We start from the raw sequence: 24,462 nt of genomic DNA, 5'->3' as shown, positions 1-24,462 counted from the left end.
GAATCCTGGTGCCACAGTATAACAGGTGTGTAGCCTTAGGCAAGTCCCTCATCCATTTTTCAGCCCATCCATCTATTCATTCATCCGTCCTTCCTACTTTCAGTCCTCCCTCCCAGCCACAAATATTGATCGTGTGCCTTCTACATTCTGGATGCTGGGGATCAGTGCAGCATTTACCTTTCCAAACAATATGGACATCGATGCATATTAAGTAGTGTCATTGGTGAGGATTCAAGTAGCTAATCATATAAAGGGATCTAACAAAGTGCCTGGCACATAGCAAGGTGCTCAATACGTGGTATCTGTGATCATTTGGCAAGTCCCATCAGTTCTTCTTCTGCAGTATCTGTGGCATTTATTACTTTTCCTTCTTTTGTAGCCTGAATAATAATGGGAAATTACTTTTATGCCTAGATATGCGAGAGGCTCCTAACTGGGCCTTATGCCTCAAATCTGTTGTGTTAAATTCTTCCTCTCCCCACCATTTACCTTCTAAAGCACTGTTTTCATTGAAGTCATTGCTTTGTTAAAGAGCTTTCAGTGATTTCTAATGCTTATCAAAAATATTCTGAATTTCTCCCACTTCTTATGTATTAGCATGGCAGTTATGACAAAAAATGGAAAATAATTGCTGGCTAAGATGTGGAAAAAAATGCTTTTTGCATGGTTAGTGGGAATTAAAAATGGTGCAGCCATTGCGGAAAAAAGTTTGGTGCAGAAAGTTAAATATAAAACTACCTTATAACCTGGCCATCCCACTTCTAGGTATATACCCCCAAAGAATTGAAAGTAGGAACTCAGACAGATATTTGTATATCTATGTTCATAGCAGCATTATTCACAATAGCCAAAAGGTGGAAGCACTCAAATGTTCATCAGCAGATAAATCAGATGTGGTATAACTTGCAACGGAATATTACTCAGTCTTGAAAGGAATGAACTTCTGGTACAGGCCACTTTATGGATGAATCTTGAAAACATCATGTTGAGTGAAACAAGTCAGACACAAAGATACAGAAATTGTATGATTATACTTACATGAAATAGCTAGAATATTGAAATGCATAGAGACAAAAAAGTAGATTGATAGTACAGGGGAAGGGTGCATAATGGGTGGAGGGCTTCTGTTTGGGGGATGGGACAGCTCTGATAATGGATGGTGGTGAGGGCACTGCAACACTGAGTTCTGCTTGGGAATGGTTGAGATGGCAAAGTTTATGTTATATATATGTTTCTACTGTTACAATAAAAGGACAACTCTAAAGAGACAATGACAATTAAATGCAATACATGGTCCTGGACCAGATCTAATAATGGAGACAGGGCTCAAAAAGACATTATTGGAACATATGAAAAATATTGGATTATAGACTGTAAGCTTTATATCAATGTTAAATTTCTTGAACTTAAGAACTGTACTTAAGGTGGTTGCGTAAGTGAATATCCTTGTTCTTAGGAAGTATACATGGAAGTATTGTGTTCAAGGAGCATGATTATACAGCTCCCCTAAGTGTGCAGGAAACAGGAAGGAAGAACGAAAGGGAGGGAGGAAGGAAGGAAGGGCATGTGAGGCATGGGGCACAGGGTCAACATTGGTGGATCTAGGCATCTGGGAAGGTGGCTTTGTAGTTCTCTGCATGGGGTTTGAATTCTTTTTGTAAATGTCTTATAAGGTTGGAATTATTTCAGAATAAAAAGTTTACCAAAAAAAGTATTCTGAATTTGTTCCTGGTCATTCAAGGCCCTCTAAGTATTCTCGCTGCTGGGCCCATCCCCTCTTGGACTCTCCGCTGTCAGTGAACCTGCCGTCCTCTCTGCAGTTATCTTCTTCCACTGACACGGGTGCAGGCTGTTTGAAGTACCAGTGGTGGGAGAAGGAAGCACAGGAACCGAGAAACTAGAAAAATCCGTCCTTCCTTTTGCAGTGAAATCTTACTCCCTTTTTCAAAGGATGTACTGTTTTATGGCGTTTTGTTGTTATTCAGGGAAGAAAAGTAAAGTAGTAATAATGCCCCATGAAGCGGTCGCCTGTTTTTCATGCTTTCTCATTGCAGATCTCCACAACTAGACTATAAACTTTCAAGGAAGGTCTAAGGCATTTTTTTTTTTAATCCACATTACGCTACCATAAAAATCTCTTAGGGGATTATTTATTAAATTCTGTAACTAACAATTAAAGATGTTAGTTGATCTCCTTTATGTTTATTGTCAAACCATGTTGAGTGTAGAAAATAGTTTCTATATCCTGGATTTTGCTGGATTTGCATGGACTTCTCAGCTTATGATAGCACCTCTAGAGGGAAGCCAGACCCAAGAAGGTGTCAGGGTATTCTCCAAGCTTCTTACATTTCTGAGGGTCTTTTCTGTGGATTGGCTTTATGTCTTTATGAGTTCCTTAAGTTCGAGTCCTGTGGAGGAAGTCCTGAAACCCGCATCTAATACCCCTTTATAATCAGTAATTCTGTTTGCATTTATGTTTTATTCTACTGATGTAGTTTAACATTTTTATATATTTATATGTGCACGCAGATATGTGTGGCAATATAAGACAGTGCAAAGAATTTTTATTGCTGGTTATACCTCAGGGAAGTGTCTCACAGTCTCTGGCCCATCCCTCCCTCATCTTCAGAGAGTGCATGCTGCAGTTTGTGTGTCCATGGCCCCTGTCAGCCCTAGAAAATTGTGGTTCTATTATCTGTAGGTTCAGTTGATACCAAATGCTGGTGGGCCTTGAAGGAAATGCTTTCTGATGGCCGTTTATAAAATTCTGACCGTAGAGAATTTTAATTGACTTTGTTAGGAAGACAAAGCTTGTGTATGTAAATCTTGACCATTCTAATTTCAGTTTTTTTTCTCTCTCTCTCCACCAGTTTGCTGTTTTGTGGTTCACAAGCGGTGCCATGAATTTGTTACTTTTTCTTGTCCTGGTGCGGATAAGGGGCCAGATACTGATGTAAGTAGTCTGGACAACATTATTGGATGTCAATGTGGGTTTCTGATCTTGAATTTTTAAAATGTCTGTACTCCTGTTGCTTTGACACATACTGTTAATGGGAAAACTTCTCAGTTACTCTGATATCACTTTGGCGTAGACTAATGACGAGATTTTAGTCCGCGTGAGTCCAGGTAAGACTGCTTAGGCATCAGGGGAGAATGTCTCATTAGCTTGAACTCTGCTGCTGCAGCCCCTTTAAGACTGCAGTGGCTTCAGTAACTTCTGGCACGGACTGTAAATACCCCATAACTCCATCCACTTCCATTCAGATTCTCACTCCCCCGAGCGAGGCCAGACTCCAGAGGCTGAGGGCAGTGCTCTACACGGTTGCCCACTTGCCCAGTTGGAACCAGTCACAAATTCAGGGGCGCAGGTCACCTGCATTTCTGAGCCACTGGCCAGTCCTGTCTGATTCACAAAAGACGGTGCATTCTCCTCCAAGGACAAGATTCGCATTTGGTCTCTGGAGTTGAGATCTCTTAGCAGGGCTCCCTGTAGTCAGTACCTGGCAAGTGTCTTCCATCTGGGTCAGGATGATTTTACTTCTTGCACCAAATCTGCAAGGACGTCTCGGGAAAGTCCAAGGGGGCCGAATTGAACTGCACCAGGGTGGTGGGTAAAGAAGCATGACCATGTTGGGACACAGGGGTGAGCTAAGATGGTGGGATTTTCTTGTTTTGTCCTTTTTTGAGGATGTTGCAAGACCACAGAATTGGAAAGGCTGTTAATTTGTTTAGATGAACTTTGTCTTTTAGGTGGAGCGACTGAGGCATGTTGAAGACAGGTGTGAATGATCTGGGGCGCCGTCATGTATTGAGTTTCCCCGGGCGGGGGGTGGCCTGGCTGTGCCGTCAGCGGGAGTGTAGATAGCTGCCATCTGTTGCAGTCATTGACAGTTCTGTTCAAATGTTTAGGAAAGTGTTAAAGGGCAGCAGAAAGACTATGCACCTACTGGGGCCTCAATTCGAGTTAGAAGATAGAAGGATCATGAAGAATGAATATAATTTAAAGGAAAAAACTGCCCCAAGCCTTTTCTTCCTGAAAAATTTTTTTAAAAAATTAAATTAGGACTTTTTCCTAATTTTAACATTTAAGATGCATTGGACTGTTTAATGATGTTTTCATTGAACGTACAAACTCCAGAGCATTTTCATAGATGAGGAAAATGAAGTCACAGATCTTATGAAATCCACGAGTATTGTGTCTGCTCTGCTATTTTCAAGATGAAAGGCAAGGAAAAGTACTAAAAAAAAAAAAAAAACTGGATAGCAGTGCACAGATTACAGGAACCAGATGGGAGTAGTTAAACCTTCTTCTGAACCAAGATGTTCTCAAGAATCAAGGAATGAAGTTGAAATTGGGAAGAAGTGTAGGGCACATTGGACTTAGTGAGGAAAAAGGGCTTCTAGGTCCAGTGGAAGAACCCCCTGAAGATCATCAGGCCAGTTTCTTAGCACCCCCTGCATCTGTTCCATTGCCAGACGTTCAGTGCCAAGTGCTTCTTGAGAACAAACGCCAAATGTTTCTGAGACTTTCAGTACAAACCCATGCACACAGAAAAGAGCAGAGAAGAAATCGAAAGATTTCTTAAGAACCTAACATCAGAGGCTAACTCATTCACTTATGCTGCAGATCTTTGGAGCCAGGATGCACAAGCTGGAAAGAGGGAGGTGGCAGCTTTAGCTGCATTACCTGGCTTACAGACTGGGCAGCACTTTCCTAACTCTGTTGGAAAGGGACTTCCAGTTGGTGGAGAATTTGCATTTCCAAGTATCTGGCCTTGGAAAGCAGCCAGGGTTCTGCTCAGCATGACTCCCCTGCATCCTGATACCACAGTTTTATAAGACAACTAAATAAATTTTAAAAACTGGGATCATGTTTAGATATAAGCCCCTAAATTAAGACATGAACTAAGACATGGATGGTTCTTTGGGAACTGGTGGTGGTAAGTGAGACTTGGCTTTTCAGAGGAGCCCCAAGTGCTATTACTTCTTCATCTGCCATTCATTACCTGACCTGATGGTTTTTTCTTTTCTGCTCAGGCCAGGTTTTGAGAATGTGGACTGGGAAGGGCTGGCCCCAAGTTCTAGTTTGCCAGTCCTTCCCCAGCCTGCTTTCTCTTACTTTTTAAAGTACCAGTTCACCAGCCTTTTTATTCCTCAGTCTAGAGTCCCTCTATGTTCTTAGAACAATCTCCATTCATCTTCAGTTCTGTCTGTTCGTGAAGCCTTCCTTGCTAGAGGGAAAATGAGGAATTTTGACCTCCTAGTGTATATGTGTATGTATGATATATATGTGTGTACACACGTGTGTATATATTAGCACATTATATATATACTGCTCATTATCTATATAACACACACATATATTAGCACATTAAATCCTTTCCCTTCATCCTTTCTCTTTTCTCTGTGTGTATTCAGTGAGAAAACACTGCGAAGTGGCCTTTTGGGGAACCATACCACCAACCTCAGTATTGTTCTTAAAAGTTTTAATGCATAACTCCCCTCCCTTTAATCTTCAGAGTTGTAGGGAGAGAAAAAGCCCTTATGTGATATTATAAAATCACCCACATGCTAAACACGTATTTAAATATAATCTTTGGAGTGTTTGCTTTGTGCATCAGGTACATGGGCATTAGAGAACGTGAAAGTGGAAGGCGGATGTGATCTGTTAAAAGGCTTAATGTAAAGTGATAAACTTACTTTGCATTTCTGTTTACATTTTTGGTTATCTGTTTGCATTTTTGGTTAGCTGTGCTGTGTTTATTTGCCTTGTGCATTTTCACCAGTGACCCTGTTTGGGTCACTGTTCAACTCAGTATTTTGCACTTATATCTGAACCTTTTGGTTAAATAGATATCGGGTGATTTGAAAATAAGTTCAGAGTACCTGACCTGGGCGACAGCCAACATCTATAAACAGAGTCAGCAGACTACTGATGCCAGCCAGAATGATGGGGAGGGCACCAGATGAAGAAATTAATCGACTTGTTAAAAGGCAAAAAATTTTGCTTCAGAGTTGAGTACATCGTCAAGTCTGTGACAATCGTAAACTGAGCTATTTGAAGAAGTTGAGAACATTGACTGTGAACACTTAGAAGCAAAAATGGAACTGATTGCACAAGTTGCTACAAAGCAAAAGTGATAGCAGGTGTAGAGCAGGACTCTGTATCCAGAAACTAAAGTTCCTCTTTTTCTTTCTTTTACTTTAGTCTTGAGAATTCTCTTGTTCATAAGTTCTTTTTGGTTTCTTAGAAACAGATCAAATAAAAAAGACAGCCGAATTGTTTAAAAATCATCATTTCAAAGCTTCATTTATAACAAAACTTAAAACATTTAAAGTAAATTTAGAAATAAATTTAACTAGTGCATCTTCTATTTTCTCAAAGTGTGCTTTTACAATTAGTATGGAAAGAAGACAATTTTGTGAGCAAACCCAGTAATAGTCAAAACATTTTTATGTTCCTGAACTGGCAGTGTAAACTGAGATTTGTAAAATGTGCAGGTGCTAAAAAAATTACATTGAAAATTCAGCAGATTTTAATAAAAAAGAGTACTGGAGTGGGAATTGGGAGTCCTGTCTCCCCAAGTCACTAAAGCCATTCTGGAGCCCAGTTTTCTCATTTATAAATATAGAGGTTGAACTTAGTGATCTTTAAAGGTGTTTTCAGCTTAAGTATTTCATCCCATCATTAAATATTTATTGAGGGTCTTGTGCTGTGAGTTAGAAAGATGAAGACCTGTTTCCTGCCCTCTCAATGGATTCTCTCTAATTGCAAGGAGAAAACAAGTTTGCAGATAATTATTACTGTAAATGATAGTGGCCTTAAGAGGGGAAGAAATAAAATACTGCTGAGTTTATTGCAGGGAGAGAGCGAGCATCTGATGGGAGAATGCAGGCAGGCTTCCATCCTTCTCTTCCATCTCTTGCCAGCAGCATGTCAGCTCAGGTGATGGGTAAGAGGCCCTGTCAGAAGCACTCAAGCAAGTTGGGCCTGCAGTGTTCAGCAAGGCCTTAGAGAGATCTACCCCCTCGAAAAGCCTCTGAAGAAGCCCTTGCCTGTTCTGAAACCACCCCTCTGCCCCCACTCAGAGATACCCTTCCTCAACTTGCTGAGATGCCATGGGAAACCTTCAGAGGAAGTTATTTCAGGGAGCCAAACCCAACAAAAACCTCCAGTGCTAATTCTGCTCCTCAGTGGGTGGATTATGTTCTGTACCAGATTCACAGTAACAGTATTTCCTACAAAGGAAGGGACTCCTGCTACATTTGCACCAAGTTTATTTAGCTGGGGATTAAAAATAGCCTCAAAGACTTATTTCCTCATCCACACTTTTCTGATGAGCCAGAGATAGTTGGTTGGTACCATGTCCATTCTCTTGACCTGCCAAATTCTGGCCACTGAGAAGAGAGAAGATTGCGTATTTGCCTTACAGTGCTTTGTATCTTAAGCAGCATACCAGAATGAGTGCTTTCAAGGAGTCTCCCTGGTGGCTCTTAATCCAGCAGTTCTGCCACCACTCAAATGACTTTGGAACTCCACTTTGGGAGCAGCACATTCTTTTCAAAATCTCCACTCTTGGCAAGTGGTCAGCCATAGAGAGCCTGGTGAGATTGTTTGGGGGAAGTGGCCAACGTCCAGTGGAACCAGTTCTGAATAAGTGGTGGGACTGAGGTGGGAAGTTCTATTTTGGGTCAAAAAAGAGGTATGACGAAGTAGAAAGAATAATTTTCTAGTGAGACTTACTAAAAGGCTCTAACATTAGGTCTCAAAGAGACTTTCGAGATGTTTTGAGTGAGCACATTGGGATCTCTTTGTGGCCTCCCAGAGTCTCCTTTAGTTAATGCACAGGTTTACCTTTTAAAAAAATTGTTGCATTACTTAATAGTCATGCCTACAGAGCCAGTTCTTTATGGGAAGGTCCTGTGTCTTCTCTTTGAAAACTGAGGCCCATGCTGGGCCTGGTACAGAGTGGATGCTTGAAAAGTATTTGTTGAACTAGAGAGCACAAGTGGATGAAAGTCTGATGACCTAATTTGATCACCAATTGTATTTATTTGGTCTTGACTAACTTGAAAATTTTTAACAACATAGGAGGCTTTTACGGTGCTTCCCTACTACCTAGCAACAGATGTTTCGTCAGCTCCATTATCATAGCACCTTTGCGGGGAAGGGACAGGGGAAGGGGCGACACACCTGGTGGGCTTTCCTGCTTTTCACTGTAGCACAGTACCTCTTCCAAACCATGGACCAAACTTTCTGGAATTTAGTTTACAAAATAGCCGACCTAGGCAATAGCTTTTGACTGGTTGGGATCAAAGATTGTTGTGCTGGATCCCTTGCTCCCTTTTCCTCACTTTACACGTGACTTAGAAATAACACAGTTGATGTGCAGACAACCAAATTATCTGCACCTCGAGACCTGTTGCCAGAAGTGAAGTCTTGGGAGCCTGCACCTGGAGCTCCAGTCATCAGAAGCCCAGACCTTGGAGATGTGCTGTACAAGTTGCAACATCCTTGTGATACTCCCTGATGTGTATAGAGCATCTCCTCTGTGTTGTGTCTTCCATTTATTCATTATATACAATTAAATGTTTCTTGAGCATTTATTAAGTGCCAAGTGCTTTGGGATACAAAGGTTAAAAACTAGCTTATCCTTAGTGTCTTCAGCTAGCTTATCTTTCTCCCTTAGTGGAAAGTCACAAATGTGAATGAACATTACTTTTCATTCAGATAATTACATCACTGGATAACATAGGGAAATGTGCCAGGCATGCCTTTTTATTACCACTCTACAAGTGTAAAACTTGAGGCTGGGGGGTGGTTACATGGCCTGCTGGAGCTCACACCAGTAGTGAATGGTGCGCCAAGATTTGAACCTGGTCTCTCTGATTGCAAACCTGTTCTGATCCCTCTGTGCCAGGTGATAGAGCGGCAAAGCCAACTTGAGGGGAGGTTTCTTTTTAGGGCAGGCTCTGTTTTGGTGGGCGGAGCCTTGGGGTCAGTGTGACTGTGAGAAATCGTCTAACCAGCCAGAGAAATTTGAAATGATAAAATCTCAAGATATAATAACAGTAAAAAGCACCCACAGGGGAGACCAGCAGAGGGTACAGGTGAGGACAAGAGGGTAGGGCTGATAAGGTCAGCTGACAGCCTGAGCAGTTTGGATTCTCCTGAAGAGGGTGGAGGATAGGACTTTTCGGGACACTGGGTTTCTGGAAAGATTTGTTTCAAGTGGCTTTTCCCCAAGCTGAAAGCCTGCCCAGAGAGCTTTTTGGCTCATGCCAGTGGCTTGTTCCTGGATTTTAGTGCATCGCTTTTTTTTTAAAAGCTGAAGTCAGACTCCCATTCAGTTAGTTGGTAACTTCCTCATCCTGGCTTTGTTTGTTCACAGCTTAATAAATTTCTAGCTGGAGAATGAGAGTCTGTAGATGGAGAAGTACATTTCCTGGGGTCTAGAAGAAGGAGGAAGGTTTATGGAGGATATTCTATGCAGCATGTCACTGTAACATTTTTAAATTTACAATGAGATTGGTGCCAAAAACAATCAAATGAACCCACTTACCAGGAATTCTGTATAAGCCTTCACTAGTGGCTAAGAGAGATGGAGCAAGTGGGGTGCCCTCGCTGACAGCTGTTATGTTAGGTAGTACCGAGGCTGTGAGCAAGCACTCTCCAACATCGAGTCTAGACTCTCCAGAAGTGGGTTTGACAATGGGCAGGCCACTTGTTCTAATTATTCTTGTTATCCATTCAGTATATGCTAATTATTTTATAATCCAACTTATTTCCAAAACATATTTGTTTTGAGAATTATGTAGCAAAGGGAAAAGTCAGATTCTAGGAAGAGTATTACTGTCATTGTGATGGCATTGCCTTATTATCATGGGCATTGGGATTGTTGCAATTGGACAATGGTTTTTTAGAAGATATCTGTGATGTGGAAAGTTCAAGTCCCATGATATTGAGGCTGTCATGCTCAGCATGTATATTAGAGTCCTTATTTTTTTCATTTTTGCCCCATTTTCACCAAGCCAGTGCTTACTCCTGTAGTCCTAATCTGTGTTGGAATAACACCAGACTATCATCTCTACATAGTCTTCCATGCCAGAAGCTTTAGGGTTACATTGGTTGCCCCCTTCCTTTTTGTCTCTCACATTGACAAGTCTCCAGGTTTTGTGGCTTTTACCTCTAATGACCTCTCCTCTCCATCTTAGTTCAAGTCTCAGCATGTCCTAGGAATTGGTCTTTCTGACTTGGGACAATTTCTCCTCTAGATCTTTCATAGTGCCACCAGTGGTTCTCCAGCTGTAGAAAAATGTCTGCTTATGCACCTGTCCGCTCAACATTTTGCAAAGGTTTCTGTAGAACCTGTCAGATGACCTCCCTGGCTGTCAGCTGTGGCTATGAGTCAGGAGTCTCTCTTCTCCTTTGTATTGGCCTCTCCAGGAAGATGATGATGCAGGATTTTACATGGTGTTGGCAATTTTCCAAGAAGGAAAGCCTCATTATTGTCATGGGGTAAAGAATGTATTTTACAATTCACAGATTATAAACTACGGTACAATGGGTGAGGTTTTTTTTTTTTCCCCTTCATGTCATAAAACACACCTGAAACAGAAGGTAATTAGCATATTGCTTGCTTTGTGCAATTTCAGGTCCCCAGCCTGTCCCTCCCCATTTGGGTTTTTCAAGACAGTAAACTTTGTAGCGCTAACATGGGGTAGAAATGTTTAAAACATGAGAATTTCTTACTTGAAAATGATATTCTCTATGGAGGAGGGTGATTTTAAGTTTCTAGATATTAAGCTGTATCATGACTCATTTGTTCTTAAACAGGTCGTTCTCCAGTTACTAAAATTAATCACAAAAGACTAGGGAAGCTTGAAAAAGAGGAATTCATACATCAGGTCTTAAAATTAGAAAGGCAGGGCTGCTCTCTTTTGTATTTGCTAAGTTTGAATGATGTACCAGGTTTAAGGTAATTCATTTTTATCCATTTATTTTTCATTAAGGACTAGTAATTTAGAATAACAATGTACAGAACTAGTAGTGGAGAAGAAAAATGGTAAGTTGAAAAGTTTAAAAGTATCATACACACAAGAGAAACAGACTTTCTCTGCTAGTTCTTGGGCTGCCAACTGTGGGTGTGGAGGTATGAAGATAGGTAAACACGTATCAGGGGCTCTTAACAAGGGGTTTGTGAGCATGAATTGAAATTAAAAAAAAAACATTATTCTTGTGGGGACGTGTTGGTGTGGGTGTGATATCTTTATTAAATAACACACAGGATAGTGTGGACTTAGTAAGGGGTCCATGGTTTTCACCTGACTGGCAAAAGGGTTCATGGAACAAAAAAGGTTAAGAATCTCTGGCTTAGATGATATTCTCATCTATGCAGTGAACTTCTGTTTATCTAGAAGCTAAACAATTGGAGAGTCCAACAAAATAGCCTCTGAAAAAACACCATTTGCCTCTAGGTTTCTGCTCTTGTCCCTTACCATCCATCCTTTACACAGCAGCCAGAGGGATACTTTGCGTATATCCAGCAGATCACATCATTGTGTTTCTCCACCTAAACCTTCAGTAGCCTCCCTTAACCTTCAGAATAAAAGATACACTTCATGGCTTGTCAGCAAGATCACTGTCTGCCCCTGCAAACGTCTCTGACTGAGCCAGCCAAGCTCGTTGGCACCTCAGGCCTTGGCTCTGGCCAATCCTTCTGTGGGAGACTCATCCCAGATCTTCACTGTGCTCGTCCACTGGTTCAGGTCTCTGCTCAGATGTCACCTCCTTAGAGAGGCCCCTCTAGGTCACTCCTCCCCTCATCCTTTCCTCTCAGCCTGTCCTCCTTTGTGTGCTTCATGATCCTGACCACCATCTGAAACCGTGTCATTCATTTCTTACTTGATAATCGTCTGTCCCCTGCCCCTGCCCCAGGAAAGCACCACGAGAGCAGGACATTGTCTTACTCTTCTACCCACGCCTAGAATAGTGTAGGTGCTCAATCAGTAGTTATCGGCTGGATGAATGAATGCATGCTACTTTTACAAGGGATGAAAAAATTTACAGGGCTTTTTTTTTAAACAACATAGCTAATAGGAAATACCCTAGGATCAATAGAGATTTTCCTCTTTCTCTAACTATAATGCCACATAGTAATGACTGACTGGACATGCTATTTGCCCTCAGGCCTGCTATGAGATTGGGCATATCTTTGAAATAAAAAGTCTTTTCTTCTTTATCTTTTTTTTAATTAGAGAAGTTGTACTTTCATGCAGAAAATAGAGTTCTCATATAAGCTTTCTCACATGTATAATTTTACCCATTAATAATAATTTGCATTAGTGTCCTAACTTTGTTACAACTGATAGAATATTATTATAATTATCCCATAACTATAATCCATAGTTTGCATAAGCGTTCATTGTTTGTATATAATAATAGTCCTTTTTTTTTTTTCTAAATTTTTATTCAAGTAATAGACATGCAAGAGGAGAAACCTAAAATTTCTTCTTTTAACTGCGTTCACATATATCATTCAGTGCTTGTTAATGACATTCAAAATGTTGTACTACCATCACCAACATTCATTACCAAAACCTTTCTATCATCCCAAACCAATTAGCCATTAATTCCCCAAGACTGGTATTAGCTCTTCTTGGAATGTTTGGTAAAACTTACCGGTGAAACTATCTGGGCTTTTCTTTGTCGGGAAGTTTTTGTGTACTGTTTCAGTTCCTTTACTTGGCATTGGTTTGTTGAGCTCTCCTATTTCTTCTTGAGTCATTGTAGGTAGTTTGTGTGTTTCTAGGAATGGTCTATTTCATTTAGGTTCTATAATTTGTTGGTGTACAGTTGCTTATAGTATCCTCTTACAAGTCTTTTTATTTAGGTAGAGTCATTGGTAAGGGCCAGCCTTTTCATTTCTGATTTTAGTTATTTGCATCCTCTGTCTGTTTTTCTTCATCATTCTAGCTCAAGTTTTGTTGTTTTTATGGATCTTTTCAAAGAAGCAACTTTTGGTTTTGTTGATTCTCTCTAGTGTTTTTATCCTCTATTTCAGTTTTCCCTGTTCTAAATCATTGTTATTTCCTTCCTTCTGCACACTTTACATTTAGTTTGCTCTTCTTTTTTTAGATCCTAGTAGTGAGGTTATGTCTCTGACTTGAGATCTTTCTTCTTTTTTTAATCTAAGCTCTTAAACTATAAACTTCCCTTTCAGCATTGGCTTAGCTGCATCCCATAAGTTTTGATACGTTAATGTTTTATTTACATTAGCCTCAAGATATTTCCTAATTTCCCTTGTGATTTCTTCTGTGACCCATTGGTTCTTTAAGAGTACATTGTTTATTTTCCACATATTTGTGAATTTTCCAGTTCTCCCTCTCTTATTGATTTCTAGCTTCTTTCCATTGTGGTCAGAGAGAACACACTGTATGATTTAAATATTTTTTAATTTATTGTGACTTGTTTTGTAACCTAACATATGGTTTATCCTGGAGAATGATCCATGTGCTCTAGAGAAGAGTGTGTATTCTGCTGCTGTTTGGTGCAGTGTTCTATGTATGTCTGCTACATCTAGTAGATTTATTGAAATCTCATACTGTTAATGTAGAACCGTCTATTTCTCCCTTCAAATGTGCCAATATTAGCTTCATATATTTTGGGGCTCTGCCATTAGGTACATATTATAATTGTGATGTCTTCTTGTTTCATTAGCCCCTTTATCAGTGTATAGCAACCTTCTTGTTCCTCATAACAATTTTTGACTTCAGTCCATTTGATCTGACATTAGAGTGCTTCCCCAACTCTGTTTTGTTACTGTTTACATACTATATATTTTTCCATCCTTTCATTTTTAACTGACTTAGGTCTTTGACTTTCAGATGAGTCTCTTGCCAATAGCACATAGCTGGGTCATGCTTTTTTATCCGTTGTGCCAACTTCTGCTTTTTGACTGGAGAATTTAATCTCTTTTCATTTAATGTAACCGTTACGTTCAGATTTTCTTCTGCCGTTTTACTATTTACTCTTTGTAAGTCTTATATCATTTTTGCCCCTCAGTTCTTTTGTTAAAGCCTAATTTCATATTTATTTGACTTTTTCTATTATGCCATTTTGAGTTCCTTCTCATTTCTTTCCATATATGTTTTTCTTACCTTTTCTCGGTATTTACCATTGGGCTTAAATTTAATGTCCTAAATCTATACCAGTCATGTCCGATTTGATTCCAACTTCACTTCAATAGCATATACACTTGCAATATTCCTATACCCCTCCACCCCACACTTTGGTTGTACTTGTTACAGATTATATGTTTATACATTATATTCCCAAAACAATAAATTTATTACTACTTTTTATGTTTGCCTTTTAGAACCTGTAAGAAGTAAAAAGTAGAGTTATATCCAAAAAATATGGTACAATAATACTGGCATTTAAAATTACCCCTAAGGGAAGCAGACTTGACCCAGTGGTTAGGGCGTCTGTCTACCACATGGGAGGTCTGCGGTTCAAACCCCGGGCCTCCTTGACCCATGTGGAGCTGGCTCATGTGCAGTGCTGATGTACACAAGGAGTGCCCCGCCACGCAGGGGTTTCCCCGCTTAGGGGAGCCCCACGCACAAGGAGTACGCCCCCTAAGGAGAGCCACCCTGTGCAAAAGAAAGTGCAGCCTGCCCAGAAATGGCGCCATACACACGGAGAGCTGACACAGCAAGATGACGCAACAAAAAGAAACACAGATTCCCGTGCTGCTGACAACAACAGAAGGGGACAAAGAAGAACACGCAGCAAATAGACACAGAGAACAGACAACTGGGGTGGGGGGAGAAGGGGATAGAAATAAATAAATAAATCTTTAAAAAAAAATTACCCCTAAAATTAGCTTTACTGGAGGTCTTTATTTCTTTATACCACTTTGGTCCACTGTCTAGTATCCTTTCCTTTGAGTCTGAAGAACTTGCTTTAGTTTTACTTGTAGGGCATTTCTTGTGGTGCAGAACTTTCTCAGCTTCTGTTAATCTGGAAATGTCTTATTCTCTCCCTTATTCTTGAAAAAACAGTTTCACCAGATATAAACTTCTAGTTGGCAGTTGTCTCCTTTGAGCACTTTGTTTCTTCCAAGTGCCTTCTTGCCTTCATGGTTTTTGATGCAGTATCAGCACTTAATTTTATTGGGAAGCCCTTGTATGTGATGAATCACTTTTCTCTTTATCTTTGGCATTTGACATTCTGATTAGTATGTGTCTTCGAGTAGGTCTGTTCAAATTTATTTGGATGGGAGTATATATATATGTGTGTGCTTCTTGGACATGGATATCTATGTTGCTTAGTAGAGTTGGGAAATTTCCTAACATTATTTCCTCAAATATTTCTTCTGCACCTTTCCCTTCTCTTCTCCTTCTGGGATACCCATGATATAAATGTTTGCATGTCTCTTGACATCGTTTAGTTCCCTGAGACCTTGTTTATTTTTTCTAATTTTTTTCTTTGTCTGTTTGCTTTCAGAGGCCATGTCTTCAAGCTCACTGATACTTTTTTCTGCTTCTTCAAATCTGTATTATATGCCTCCAGTGTATTTTTTATTTCATTTATTGTGCCTTTTATTCCTATAATATCTGCTATTTTTCTATGTATGTTTTCAAATTCTTCTTTGTGTTCACCCAGTGTCGTCTTAATATCCTTAATCTCTTTAGCTATCTCATTGAATTTCTTAAGGAGATTTGTTTGCACATCTTTGATTAGTTGTCTCAACTCCTCTCTGTCATCTGGAGGTTTAGTTTTTTCCTTTGACTGGGCCGTATCTTCCTGTTTCTTCGTATGGCTTGTAATTTTTTGTTGGTGTCTCAGCATCTGATTTACTTGCTGTATTTATTCTGGACTCAGTTTTTCTCTCTAGTCTAGAGCTTTCTATTTCATTGGCTTTGTGATATAACCCCTCTTTGACACTTGGTGAACTTACTTAGGAACTTTATCATGGCTCATGTTTAGCCAATCTGAATTTTTTCACATTGCTTTTTCTCTTGCAGTTTTCAGAACTTTCTCCTCATTCTTGGCATTTGACAGTTTGACTAGGGCATGTTGTTTGAGCTTATCCTGTTTGGGTTTCTTTGGGTTTTTTGAATGTGCACATTTGTTAAATTTGGGAAGCTTTCTGCCATTATTTATTTGAATATGCCTTCTGCCCCTTCTCCTTTTTGGGACTCCGTAATGTAGTATGTATATTATTGTGCTTGATAGTGTTGACAGGTCTCTTTGGCTCTGTTGGCTTTTTACAATTCTTTTTTCTTTCTTGTCCTCAACATGCATCATTTCAATTCTCTTGTCTTTGAATTCACTGATTCTTTCTTCTGTCAGAACCAATCTTTTGTTGAAACTTTCTAAGGAATTTTTCATTTCAGTTATGATGGTTTTCAATTCCACTATTTCTGTATGGTTCCTTTTTAAAATTTCTATCTCTTTATCGAGATTCCAAAATTGTTCATTTATTATTTTCTTGGTATCTTTTAGCTCTTTCTCTGTGTTTTCCTTTATCTTCTTGAGCATATTAAGGAATACTTGCCTTAAAATTCTTCATCTAGTATTTCTGAAGTCTAGTATTCTTCTTTGATGTTTTCTGGATTTTTATACTATTCCTTTGGATGGGTTATCATTTCCTCTTTCTTTGTCTTATAATCTTTTGTTGTATATTGTACATTTTAATATTTTAGAGTGTTAAATCTGTGATTTATTCCCTTAGCTAATATCTATGTATCCAGCTGTGTCTCAATGACATAGATTTCCTTGAGTGCCAGGAGCTGACAAAAACAAACTAAGCAAAATACCACCTTTCACTTTCTTTTCAAATTGGCTCTGTGTTGGCTGGTGCTTTCCTTCAGAATTTAGCCCTCCTATCAGAAATATCAGCCCATGGCAAACGTGAAGTATGGGAATCATCTCTGTTTTCTGAGCCTGGGTCTCATCCCAAGCATGTGCTTGCTTCTGGCCTTTGGAATTCCCTTTTATAGGACTTCCAAGTACCTGCTCTACTTCTTATGAATTAGACTTACTCCTCCTACTGGGTGCTCTGTTGTATGACTTAAAGTAGGTAATCCTTTGCCCTGGGCCTCTTTGACTTAACAGTGTCTTACACTGCTTTAGCTGTCTGCAAGATACCTCTGCCTGCAGTGCAAGTCCTGGACGTGTGAGCCTGAGATGAGTTTCCTGGTTCAATCTTTCATGCTACTACTTGATAGAGATTGGCATTGAAATTCAGACACCCCAGTATATGCATAGGGGTTAGTCTGCTCCCTCCAGAACAGGACCAGGGACCCACAACAGAAGCACAGGCTGACTCTACACCAAGCCTGGGAGGGATGGAGAAGGGCCCAGCAAGGGTGCCAGGAGCTTCTCCTATTGCTTTTAAAGCTGCATTTTCTTGATTTGGCACTCATGCAGTTACTGCAACCCTTTAAGAGTTTTTCGGAGTTTTGAGGAATGTGGCTCTACCAGGTTTTGCCAGTTGTTCAGAGATTCTGTGGGGGCATTATCACTGTGGGGTATCTTGTGCTGCCATCTTGGTTGGCTGGAAGTCTCTTCATCATCTTAATCTTAAGAATAATATGGTCTCTAAAATTCATTTTAAAAAAAAATATGTGTGATCAATCATATTTAACTAGAATGCCTAATTAACTACCTGAATCTGGATATCTTTCATTCTGGATAAGTGGGATAAGTGTAGAATTTAAAACCTTGAGAATAATTTTTATCTAATAGGATTTTCACTTTGAAAATTATGGCTATATATTGGTTCAGCAGCACTCCTTTTTCTTAGATTTCCCTCTGCAGCCATCAGCTTCTTCTACTAATATTCTTGCTTTCCAGTAGGGAGTTGTTAAGCAAAACGTTGTACATCAGCGTGATAGAAGTATTAAATTGATCATCATGACGAGATTGAGAAATGCTTATTACATAATGCTAGGTACAAAAATCTTAAAGTTATCATTATGATTCTAATGATGACAAAATTTGTATGTGGGGGGATGGAGAGGGAGTAGAAGGAAACCTAGGGAATTGAAATTATTTTATAATAATTTGATTTTTTAAAAAAGGGTTATATACTTTTTGGATTTAATCTCATTACAACAGTATAATTTTGAGAAATTCTAAGATTCTTAGTGAAGTCTTAGTAGCTCTGTCTAGTCTCATCCTTACTTATAATTCTTTTGAGAAGTAACAATGTGACATGGTGTCACAGAATGGTTTCCAAATGGAGCATCCCTACCTACCTGAGAATTCTTTGCCTGATGGTGTGGTGGCAAAGTGGTTTGTTGCAGATGTCTAGACTGCTACATGCTAAATGTATCTGTTTGAGTTGCATTCAACCAGGAGTTATAAAAAAACTTAACCTAACAGTAGCTTGACCTATTTAGGGTTTTTGTTCTCCTCATGCAACAAAATGTCTGTAGTTGGGCAGTCCAGGGCTGAAAAGGCAGCTCCAGGACTGCGGAGACCCAACCTCCTCTGACTTTCAGTTCAGCCATCTTATCATGTGGCTCTCATTCTGTCATCTTTATACAAGGAAACAGCTAGGATGCTTAGAGTACAATAGGCTACCAGGTTCCCTTTTGTTTATTGCAATAGAATAATCAAGTAGAACAAGGCAAGTTTTAAAAATAACTTGGTACGCATGTAGGTGAAATAACCTTGCCTCCCAGTAGCAGAGAAAAATAAGCTCCCATTCTGGCTGTTGTTCTAGAGTATTTTTAGCAAGAGGGCTCTTTCTTTGATGGCCAATGAAGGAAAATCCATGTAGAAAATGTATTAGGTAGAGAGATGATTACCCAGGTCATTTGGTATTTCTTTTTATTTCTGCCTCAGCCATGAGAAAACAACGAACATAAGCAGAGGCTAATCATGAGCACAGTAGAAACGGAAACTGTAATGTTTTCGTGTTTCCTTTTTGTTCATAATATTGGATTTGGTTATAATGCTCACTGCTGCAAGTTATTTTCATTATATGGCTTTGGAATTTGTTTGAAGACCCTTCTAAGAAAATCCTGTCTCGTAAGAGATATTTCACATTTTGATTCTTATTCAGTAAAAAAAAAAAAGTTTCTTGAGTTCCTTATTAGTTTTTAATATTTAAATGAGTATAGTTTATTTATCTTAGCATTTGAACTATTAGCATTTAACTATTATTGCCACCAGAAAGTTTTGATCTATTTCCATTAGAATCTTCTAAGGGAAATTGATGAACCTGGTAACCTAATTTTAGACTTCCTGAAATTTGACAGGTTGATGGTAGTTATAGTATTCTGATTCAGTTCCTATCAGACATTTAAAAATAGTCTCATCATTAGAGAATACATTCAGGGAAGAAGAGGAGAGATTTTCACCCTCAGTTCAATGCCCAGAATATTGTTTTTAATCCCCTTAACTGGGTGTGCATTTTGGTAAAGGCCTTTTTGTACTCTCTTCATTCTCTTTTCTATGCGATGCTGCTGTTGTCATGGAAACAGATCTTAGAGTTGCTTCGTTACATAGTGTAAGGGACTCCTTCATAAGGAGAGTGACTGATGGTCATTACCATCAACACAGAGCCTTTATTAAGTGTTGTACCATCATGCATGTTGTACAAAGTGTGGAACTCTGTATTTTTGAAGCTTATACTACAGACATATAACTTTGACTCATAAACACTAAACAAACATCAGAGTCATCAGCCATAGGAGACTCAAAAAAGTCCAAGCAATGTGTGCACAGTTTCCATTGCAAGTGGTGAGTTTACATCCTTGGTCAGGTACAGCTCATTATTATGTGCCCAGGTAGGGTTGGCTTACTGAGAAAGAAGGGTTTGAAACTTTGTGGAGTGGTACAGAAAAGGAGCAAGCCAGAAGTTAAAGGGAATTGGGGGAAATTTCCAACAGCATCTAGCAGTGGAAATTGGCTCCTGAGATGAAAAAATGAAAGTACATAATTGAAATATTTTGTTAAAAAGTTGTAAGATGAATTAGATCTGAATTCATGACACTTTACAATATATGATATATGTGACTTTGTTGATTGGGGTCTGAGGTTGGTGAGAAGTAAGCAGAAGGTATAGCAGATGCCTGCCGCCTGGGCTTAGACAGAAATGGTCTTCTCACTTACCAACAAATACCATAATCTCTCTGCACCTCAGTTTTCTTACCTGTCAACTCGTGATGCTATCAGGGTTAAATGGAGATAATGGTGATAAAGATCCGTGTAGTGCCTTGCATTTGGTAAGTGCTAATTCCCATACCCCACCACCTCCAGTATTCCCTCCGGCAGCGATTCTCAAAATGGCATCAGTTTCAATATCACCTGGGAACTTGCTAGACCTGCAAATCCTCTGGCTGCCACAGATCTGCTCAATCAGCAATGCTGGGTTTGGGGTCCAGCAATCTAAATTTAGCGAGCTCCTTAGGTGTGCTAAGTTTCAAAACCACTATCCCAGGATGTGTTTCTAAGGGTGGGCATTACTTTGGATGTTATTGGGTAATAATTCTTCTTGCTGCCATGTGAGATCCTGGCAATTTTCAGAGCTTGCCCACGCTGTTGTTAAGAGGAGGATATTGAACAAGGTGCCTTCTGGATTCCTGAGCTGTTGGAAAGACAGGATAACCTTGAATGAGAAAGTCTATTTGAATTTATCTTGGTATCAAGAAGCAGGTAGAATTCAACTTATTGACGTCAGTGCAGTTAGCAACCATTTTCCCCCTAAATTTCAGATGTCCAAATGGATAATGTATAATTGATTTGTACAATTTGCTTGGGCGAAGGAAACAGTTGACTGTAGTCTTTTCTAACTGTAGCATCCTGCATTCTTGTTCCTGTGTGACTGTTATTCTGGGCTTTTCCTTCTGTTTAGTTTCCAGGGGCTGCTGTGACAAATTACCGCCAATTGGAGGGCTCAAAATAACCAAAATTTACTTTCTCACCGTTGTGGAGGCTGGAGGTCTGAAATCAAGGTGCTAGTAGGGCCCTGCTCCACTTGAAACCTGCAGGGGAATCCTCCTTTGCCTCTTCTGCTTGCTAGTAGATGCTGGCAGTCCTTGGTTTGTAGGTGCATCATCTGCCTCCTCCATCTGACTTGGCCTTCTTCCTGGTGTCTGTCTGTCTGTCTCTCAATGTCTAATTCTCACCTTCTTATAAGTCCACCAGTCATATTGGGTTGGGACCCACCTTAATCCAATTTGACCTCTTCTTCAAGAATCGCATCTTCAAAGAGCTATTTCCAAGTAAGGTCACGTACATGGGAACAGGGATTAGGGCTTGAACATATATTTTTTTGGGGGGGGGGAGGGGGGGTTCACAATTCAACTCGTAACAATATCCAACTGATTTGTCCCCAGGCTTACCAGGAAAAGTAGAACAACTCCAATACTATTGGCAGTTGCTATTTTAGAGAGAATGAAATTCTTCAGGGTCTATCATTCCTGATTTTGTTACTTTTTTACAACCTGCTACCAAATATTAATTTAAAAAACTGCAATGATTTAAAAGCCCCAAACCAGGGCATCAGTGGTATATTAGGAGGCAAGGGGGTCTTAATTCATGAGATGCTTCAGAAAAAATTATGTGGAATGCAGCTTCATTACAGGACTCTCTGGGGATCTGCCCACTCGATACAACCCAAATTGTAGCTTCAGCCAATTTAGATTTGGAAAGTGCCCCCTTAAAAAGAAAACTGCTAAAAATGTTTGACATTTACAAGATTTCTGCAGCAGTCTGCAGTTTTGCAAGTATATTCACAGACATGGGAAGAAGTACTTGGCACTTGCTAACTCATGTATTTATAAGTGTAGGAGTACAAAATAGATTCCTAATTGTGTATTCCAGTGGTGGATATATAGAGTATTATGACTATCAAAGTCAGAGTTCTCATTTTTATAGTTTTTAAACATGTTTTCAGCAGTCAGCTATAAACTCGTCTATAAGGATAATGGTACTACATGACCAGAGAGTACTTCTTTTTCTCTCACTCTAATTCTCAGTTGCCTTTTCACACTTATTTTTCCTAATATATACTGTCTTTAGTATCCCAGAAGAGTAATATAAATTATGAGATGAGATTCAGCTTTTTTTAAGGAAAATTGAAATGTGATTTTTTTTTCTTTTTTTCGCCAATTAGGACAACTAAAAGTAAACCTCCAATTATGCAGTGATGAGTCTAGCCTGGCTCAGTCTGTGTTAGTTACCTAATGTTTGTGTAAGGAGTCCTAAATTAGAAGAATGTATATTGAAAAGAAGGTCAGTCTAAGACGAATTCAGACTTCTTGAAGAGAGTGAACTCCCCTTGGTTTTATGGATTTATTATACCATGTATAAGAAGATAAAATGGGGTCAAGAATTGGTTTATCCTTGTCCTCTGTGAAAGGCAAAAATGCTGGCTGAGGAAATCAGGAGAACTGGTTTCTAGTTTTAGATAAATTTTCAAAATACTTAATACTCTTTGAAATATCAAAATACAGTTGTGAAGGAAACATTGAGGAGCTGACTTTTTAATTTACCTCTGAAAGAACCCTTCCTTCAACCCATGACTCCTTTAGCTGCTCCTCAACCTCTTGCTCTCCTCATAGCCATTTTTGGCTCCCATTATGCATGATCGAGATAGAAGTTCTTCTCTTGGTCTGAACCACAAATCCATTAAGATGTTCAGGAGGCAGCTCCTATGTTCCAGGTCCCAAGGTGGGCATCCTCCAAGTGGAGGTAGGCTGGGAGCCAGGAGGGAGGAAGCAGGCATCACATTTGAGGGGATAGTGGGTGGATGTCCCAGAGCAGAAGGTGGACTCTGCAAAGCCAAAGAGACCAATGGATGACAGAAAGGAATGCCTACACTTTATAAAATCTGCAAATTTTTTTGGCTTTCTGTTATTTTTTTATTTCCTTGTAGTATTTAGAAATTTCTTCCTGAGTCTATCTTAGCTATGCTAGGCGGGAAGGAGTTCTTGTTTATAACGACAGAGCCAAGATGATAGAACTTCACAGTGGGTGCAGCAGTAACTGAAGCAGGAGTGCCCTCAAGCCCAGTGAAATTCAGTGTCAGAACTGGAACCATGGTCGCAATCTCCTGGAGAGTCTCCTCCAGGACTAAGGTGTCACATTTTTGCATTATGAAGGCCTGCGAAATGAAGTGGTGGCGCATGCTGAAACCAGGGGGTCCTTTGTAGAGTGAGGAGAGACTAACGAAGGCAAACATTTTATGATGCATGGTTTATGTGCACAGCAGTGAAAAACAGACTGTTTATTCTGAACTTGGGGCAAATGGCATGAGACTGTGTGTAGCTGGGTCTGCCCTTGACTGGCATGTGTCATGCACGAGTGGTTCATCCAAACAAACAAGCAGCCACACGAAGAGGGCCACGTGAAGATGGCACAGCGCTTACTCCTAGTGAGACCCACTATGAGTCTAATGGCATCTCTGAACTCTGCGCCCTTCCTAGACTGTGCTGCCAGGGCTTTCTTGATGGACCCTTGGTACTGTCCTTCCTGGATTCTGTTTGTCCTCCTGGAGTAACTAGTACTTCTAGTGCCTCTGGTGGCCACGGAGGATTAGGGGGAGGGGATGAAAGTTTGTGGACGGGAGAAAAGGCAACACTTTGTAGCGTGCATGACCCTAGTCAGCTGGGGCGAATGGAGAAAATGGACATGGATCAGGTTCTGCTTATCTCATCGTTATAGTTTTAGACAAACACGAGCAAGATCACTCAACCAGTGTAGGGTTGTGGAATGTGGGGCAGTGACCCCAAACCTGGCTGCACATCTGAATCACCTGGGACACTTCCCAAAGTACATTTTCCTGAACCCCACTCCAAACTCAGACAGGACTTAGTTGGGAAGGGCCAGGATATAGAAATATAAACTTAAGAATCAGATGGTCCTAGGTTGAATCTCCGCACCAAACACCCTGCTGGTTGTGTCACCTAGCGCAGGTTACTTAACCTTGCCAAACCATACAGTTCCTTCCTCTGTAGACATAGCACAAATAATATACCTATTCATGGAGTTTTTGGATGAATTAAATGAAATAATGCATCTAAAATGCTTAGCTCATTGCCTGTCACCTAGTAATCATTCAGTATTAGCTATCATTATTCTTGACCAAAGAGTATTTGTGAGGTGCCTGCTCAGTTACTTTGTGAATGTGCAAAAGAAATTGCACAATCACGCTCCCTCCACTGTCAAATATACTATCCAGTTGGCTGAGAAAAGCAAATGCACATGAATACTTGATGAACTTTGGGAGAGGGGTGTGCATTGTAACAAAGTTCTTCTTGCTAGAAAACACTAGAAAAACACCAGCAGGACCTGAGGGGCTCCAAGTTGGCATCTGTGGCCACAAAGAGGCAGTGAGCTTGAGAGGCATTTCAGAATGAGCCAGCAGCCAAGGGGCTTGTAACGAACAGAACTGCCTTCTGATGATGTCAACATATCTAATACAGGACACTGACTAA

General features: G+C 40.0%; 1 protein-coding gene across 3 annotated transcripts in view; it reads left to right on the top strand.

The window, feature by feature from the left end:
* PRKCA (protein kinase C alpha) overlaps window positions 1-24,462 on the top strand; it is a 426,048-nt gene that overhangs the window by 168,272 nt on the left and 233,314 nt on the right. For all 3 annotated transcript variants that reach the window (XM_012525515.4, XM_004459463.4, XM_071210756.1), the window contains one exon: window positions 2,871-2,953. In XM_012525515.4, the coding sequence (XP_012380969.1) occupies window positions 2,871-2,953 (83 nt within the window). The remainder of the gene's footprint in view (window positions 1-2,870; window positions 2,954-24,462) is intronic.

This window comes from Dasypus novemcinctus, chromosome 21, assembly GCF_030445035.2.
Source record: "Dasypus novemcinctus isolate mDasNov1 chromosome 21, mDasNov1.1.hap2, whole genome shotgun sequence".
NCBI lineage: Eukaryota > Metazoa > Chordata > Mammalia > Cingulata > Dasypodidae > Dasypus > Dasypus novemcinctus.
The sequence above is the reverse complement of the archived record's forward strand: the minus strand, read 5'-3'. Positions and strand labels throughout refer to the sequence as shown.